Source organism: Cryptomeria japonica, chromosome 8 (assembly GCF_030272615.1).
Source record: "Cryptomeria japonica chromosome 8, Sugi_1.0, whole genome shotgun sequence".
In the NCBI taxonomy this organism is placed as follows: Eukaryota; Viridiplantae; Streptophyta; class Pinopsida; order Cupressales; family Cupressaceae; genus Cryptomeria; species Cryptomeria japonica.
The window spans coordinates 702,133,202-702,139,769 of NC_081412.1; the positions used below are offsets into that span (position 1 = coordinate 702,133,202).

General features: G+C 36.5%; 1 protein-coding gene across 1 annotated transcript; it reads right to left on the reverse strand.

The window, feature by feature from the left end:
* Nucleotides 1–242: 242 nt before the first annotated feature.
* Nucleotides 243–6,251, reverse strand: LOC131064724 (probable mediator of RNA polymerase II transcription subunit 26b). The gene is made up of 9 exons (XM_057998982.2): nt 4,672–6,251; nt 3,775–3,843; nt 2,677–2,759; nt 2,403–2,467; nt 2,169–2,290; nt 1,912–1,939; nt 1,318–1,769; nt 1,100–1,190; nt 243–972 (listed from the first exon to the last, which is right to left on the reverse strand). Exons 1-9 carry the CDS (start codon nt 5,107–5,109, stop codon nt 845–847), a joined length of 1,476 nt encoding a protein of 491 aa, XP_057854965.2. The 5' UTR covers nt 5,110–6,251; the 3' UTR covers nt 243–844.
* Between the last annotated feature and the right edge of the window lie 317 nt (nt 6,252–6,568).

The window sequence follows — 6,568 nt, forward strand, 5'->3', positions numbered from 1 at the left end:
GTTGTATCGGAACGCGCACTGAATGGTCTGCTATTAAGCAGTATGAATATATGATGATTGTTTCAGAGAAACCGCAGCAGGAAGTTTCCTATTGCAGATATTCACTTGATAAATTTTGGGGGCGTTGTTCATTTATTTATTTTTTCTTTAATCAATGTTAGATTATTTGATCAGCTTTTCTACAAAAAATAATGCTCGGCAATCGACCAAGTGTGATCAGGACATTAAATAACAAAGTCATCTTGAAATTTGTAATAATGATTAGTATTCTATACCTTGATCGTCCCCATATATTACAACAAATGATGTTAACTTTTTGCCTGTGACAATTTTGTTGGATCCAATTTTTGAAAAAATGAAACTAAATTCATTCTTCCCAAGAAAAACCAACTTATGCCAAAGTTGGCTCATCTACCTGTTAGAATTGTGTAGCACAGGCCTACATTATATCAAACATCAGCGTTTGTAATCAGCCCATCGTTTATTCCAGATCGTATGATACAAATAAAACAAATGGGATAGAGATCTGTACATCATAACATCAAGGTGAATGCCAAAACAGTCCATCGTCAATTTCCCATATCAATCTCCCACTTTTGTGCCAAAAAGACAGGTTCGTGTCAAGCAAGATCTCAGTTTTCAGTATATCTGTGTGACAAGGAACCTTGCTAAATCAAGAATAAATTCTCAGCCCGTTCATCAGTCAGTTTCCTCATGTTAAAACACACTCCGGTCAATATGAAAAGTTAAAAACCATACATAGAGAGAGCAGATAAGTGAATAATGGTTTCTCTTTAAACAATTACATATACTCCACATGACTCATTCAGCCCCTGGAATATTTCTATCTGCAGCTTCCAAATCGTTGTCGGTTATGTGATCCTAGTTTAGCATGCAATGGCTTTATGAAATTGCGGCCATTTTTAGGGAGGTCTTGCAGCTCCATTAGCTGAACTGTGCGCTGCTTCTTTGCTGCAAAAGAAAATGCATAAGCTTGAAATCACCTCAGAAATTGAAATGCTAGCTCTTACGAACTGAGGCTTCATTAGGTCATCTATCATTACACACATGAAATCAAGGAACAGTCAACTTTACAAACCTTTGTCTGCTTGTTGGTATCCTTCATGAAGCTTTCTCTTAGCAGCTTCAACCCTCACACTTACAGACAGATCATGTGAAGGTCGTGGCTTCTGAAAAAACAATTAGCAAGTGATTTGCTTTTAGAATGATAGCATATTTAGTCTCTTCTCATAGGTTCAAATACATAGATATCAGTGTTGAAAATTATGAATGGACAAACAAAAAGGATTTACTCACATTTTGGGGTTGAACAGAACTAAGTCTCAATTGATTTTTGGCTGAATCAGTCAATCGGTGCACTCTATCCCTATTTTCATTTGGTTTGGGAGTTCCCGATGACTTCCTAACTGGCAAAGAAGAACCAATTGCATGAGTTGAGATATCCATTGAATTTCGATAGCGATTGGTGTTCTGCTGTTTCTGAAAATGTGACTTTATGATCCCCTTTTCCTTGTTTCCTCCTGAAGTCATGTTCCCCTTTTCCTTGTTTCTTGCTGCAGCTAATTGCTTGGCAGTAGAATCACCTTCCCTTGTCTTGTAATTCTGTTGAGCTGATTGTTTCCTACTATAGTGTTGTTTGTCATCATCATCAGAATCAGTGTCATGCTCATCAATCTGTTTCCTATTGAAGTGCTGGATGTCTTTATCATCATCAGACTCAGAGTCATTCTCATCAATAATTCGAGGATCTATAATTGCAGAAGAAAGAAATTAATAACAATTCAAAACAGAAATTTAATGAGAACAAAAACAACTGACTGTAAAATTGTAAATGGCTAGATTACTCTTGATCAAATAAAAGCAAAGCCAAGAAATAGAGAAATTACTTACTTCCATCATCATCCATTCCAGCAAAGAACTTCAATCCAGCACACAATGCAGCAAAGAGATACAGAATCAGATAAGGGGCCGTTTGAGAGTATAATATATGCATACTTTTCATATACAATGCCAAAAACAATGAATATTTTTTCATTCCTATCAGTGGCCATTGAATATATGACATGAATCATAAACTTGGTAGACATTAAATAGCAGACATGCTATAGTTGAAAATCAGCTAATTCTGGCATAATAATCAAAACTACCTCAGACATTTCAATTGATGCAGTCTGAGTTGTTAAAAAGGCACCCTCGTCAAGTGGTGGAGAAGGTAGACCATTCTCATCATCTTTGATATCTTCTGGAGAGACAGAGTCAGAAGATGTGCCTGAAAAGAGAAAATGACAAAAAGGATGCATACTAAATCACACCTCTTACAAAATACTTAGAAAGTAGATTAAAATAAAACTTGACCTTCTCAGCATGACAAAATTCCATACCTAATGCAGCTGCAGCCAGAGAACCAGCGGTCTTCATCCATACATCTACAAGCTCTTTCCAACCACTGGTATCACCAATTTAAGGGACACATTCAATTCTTCATGTATAAACAATAGATATAGTACGATAACTAAGGAAAAGAAATCCAACAATTGTCATTCCAATTTAAAAGCTCACAAGTAACCTTGTTGTCTATTTACTAACTTTTCTTTTTCAAGCACAGTTCCTCTGCCCTCAACTACCAGGGAGAATGACATGGAGGGAATGAACTACCTGACTAGCATCTTAGCCATGGAACGTACTTGTTCTGAATGATGTCTTTTTAATCCAGTCACCACCTTGCCAATGGCAGTTACCTGTGAACAGAAGAAATGGCAATGAGTTAGAGATTTATTCTAATCAGCAGATGGGATAATTCAACATCATATTCAAGCAGATGCATCATCAGCAGATCTTCAACACACATATAGTTCTGCATAATCAGATTTGCAAAGCATCAATGACAATAATTTATTTCAATCAACAGATGGTATATCTTATGATCTGATTCAACCAGATGAGAAATGTATACATATTTCAAGTGTTATCATCATTAATTTGACATGTACTCAAAGCCAATAGTCAAAGGAGACAGCCCCAAAAATTTCAATAACAAAGAGAAATCTGAAATTTGGATAGTATAACTATAAAACAAAAATTATAAAATGCAAAAAACAAGTTGAATATAGCCATCTTTAGAAATTCCATTTAATAGGACTAGAAGCAAAGCATTTGTAAGCAGATGGTTTGTAATTTACAGCTCTAAACCACAAGCAATCACAGACTAAAAACCCAACTGTTGAACACAATCCCAACAAACAATAGCACAACCTAGAGTTGAATTCCCATGACATCACAGTGGTTTACAACATACCACAAAGGCTTTACAAAATGGGATTTCACAAGATCTATGCCATGATTACTAAATATTAATTGTTTAAATTGAGCAGTTTATTTGCACTAGAACATGGTAATGCAAATTTTCACTCATCAACATAGATAATTTGTATAGAACTTTCTTTTAAAATAAATAATCCTGTGGCTAGTAATGGTGACTTGCTATTTCGTTTGTGCTTTTCTGAACATCAAGCATCATTTGGAGAAACCCTTCTCATTAACAACCATGTCTACCAACCCCTGTTTGACTTCCCCAAGGATAGCAAATCAACATCAATATCAAGGCAGCACTATACTCACCACAATTTCATCATAGTACAGAACATGAGGCATAATCAGGGAGGCACTTGCTTGCCAAATTTAATTAGCAAACAGCATTCTTCTACTAAGACAAAAAATATTTAAAATACATGTTTAAATCAAATGAAAACGTACCTGAAGAGTGTCTACAGAAAGTTGCATCAACTCCAGTCTTCTCAAAGACTCATACAGCTGCTTTTCTGACTGCACATGGCAAAGAAAAGAGTGGCATTTTACTAAAAAAAAAATTAAAAAAATGTTTAATGCTTCCTTGAGTGCAATTGTAAATCATATATGCACACTTAACTTTAAACTAAACAGAAAAATTACAGGCAGCAAACTATGAATCATGGTAGGGCAGTGAAAACAAACAAAAAATCTCATCTAATTTCACCGCAAATCATGTAATTTCGAAGGCTAGTCAAGAAAACAAAGAAAATCTTTTACCCTAAAATAGAACGTATGACCTCATTTAATCCTAGATAAGCATTTTGCGCAGGGTCTCAGAACCACAAGAGATACAGTAATTTTAGGGGAATTTGTCATTTAGAACCCTAAGCTGTGCTTTGATGTCCTAGACTTGGTAAAACACCAATATAACGCTTATGATCTACAGCTACCTTGGATTAATTTAGAAAAGACAATCATCCAACGTGATATATTAACAGTCAGGTGTCCAATCTGAAAATGAAAAAACCAAAATGGATCTTCTATGCCCTAAACTGAAAATGGATCTTCTATGCCCTAGACTTGGTAAAACACCAATATAACGCTTATGATCTACAGCTACCTTGGATTAATTTAGAAAAGACAATCATCCAACGTGATGTATTAACAGTCAGGTGTCCAATCTGAAAATGAAAAAACCAAAATGGATCTTCTACGCCCTAAACTGAACCTTGAGTTGTTTATGTTTTAGGGCTTAAAAGGGTACCATAAGGTATCAGAAGTACTCCTAAAAAGACAAGATAGAACTTGAAACAAACCGATCTTGAAACTACTAAATTTTGCAAGCACCCAAAAGAAAAATACCTCGTCAGGATTTAACAGGATTCCTTTGATTCTATCAACTTCTCTGATAATCTCTGACTCCTCCTCTATCTCTTCTGTAAGGGCTTCGGCCTCATCATAGCTGTAATTACTAGCCCTGTTTCTCTCAACCTCGTTGCTACTACTAGGACTGCCATCATCCCTACAGCCCTGTGCATGATTCTGCTGCCCTTCACACCTGGGAAGAACTACTGCTCCTTTTATGTTATCACCTTCACTAAATGAATCAGGCCCTGCCAAAGTCAATGCACTGCATTCACCACACCTAACAAACCCGCAAGAGAACAATCTCTGAGCAATCCTGTCCCTCCTCGCCCTCAATTCTTGAGGGCAATCAGATGCTGCAACTTCAATGGCATTTTCAATTATCGTACATATATCAGTCTCCGCACTCCCAAAAAATTTCCTCCACCTCTCCATAATTACTCTTTTCTATACCCAATTTCAGATCAAGAAATCCCAAAGCAGTCTTCTTGCTGATACTCTAATAGAGCACACTTCCCAGCAAGTCTTCCAATATGCCTCCCAATAGAATCAAAATCCCTAAAAGAAAACAAGGATTTCTAGTTTGCTTGTATTTATTCAGGATTTTCCACTTGATTAGATGCAGTCGAGATATTGGATGCGTGCACCGCAAAACAAGACTCTGATGAGACGCGACAAACTCAAAAGACAAAGCTTTCAAAGTACTGCAGTCAATAAATCTACAACCCAGGATTTCGATAATGTATATATCCCAAAACTAAACTTGTAGGGTGCGTATTTCTCAAAAGACCATTTTCTACAATGCAGCTCAATCCACAAAATACCAAGACATGAATGATTGGGAGACCTGCAACAAACAAAATTTCCTCTCTTCCTTTCTTGTAATGATTCAATGCAGAACACACCCCAGATAAAGCTTTTAGGCTTTTTTCCCTGTCATTTAATGATCTTTAAATTAGGACACCCAGAAAGGAAAATTTTCCGTTTCAAACTTTCTCGCTGACAATTCAATAACCCTTTAGATCTATCACTCAACTCAAAAAACCATTTTCTACACCTGTTCCTCAATTCGGGCCTGCACCATATCAAATTTTGGATATCCCTTTCTTGCAATCATTGCATTCAGAACACCCCCAGAAAATCTTTTTGCTCATTTACGCTGTTATATATTGATTTCCGAATTTGGATACCCAGGGGAAATTTTCTGTTTCAAGACTTTTTCGCTGACAGTTCTACAACCATGCAGACCTATCAATTAAATCTCAATACCATTTTCGACGCCTGCTTTTAAGTTAGACCCAGATAAAGTTTCCTTTCCTCATGGGGGCATCAATCTACAGTGCTTAAAGGGCGATTTTCTATGATCTGGGCAACATTCTACACTGTTTTAAAGGCAACTCTTGTGATAAGGGTAGCAGTAAAATTGAAAGAAGAGGAAGATTCCGGAATACAGATAGCATGTATTTGTAATCTTCTCACAGGCAATGGCACGCACAGATTGACATGTGGGTATTGCCAAACTCCCACTTTGGCCTTCCCCAAATGTTTCAATCCGGGCCTTTCACATTCCCCAAGAATTTTTATGCCAGGGGAAGAAAATCCCAATTGTTAGTCCACGTAACAAAAAAAACCTTTTTTTAATCCACGTAGACAATAAAATCACCTCTTATACAGGTATCTATAAATGTATTTGTTCTGAAGACCGTTGGTAATAAATACTTATACTAATTGCGGTAACTTTCATATAATAAATACTCACATACGGCACCGCACGTACATACAATATATACTCAGATACTGTATATACGGTTCACACCTTTTTGCCACGCGTTCTAAGTTACTCTGGTAATTTCATTTTTTAATTATCTTCTTACGGCGGGGCAAAAAAATTTGA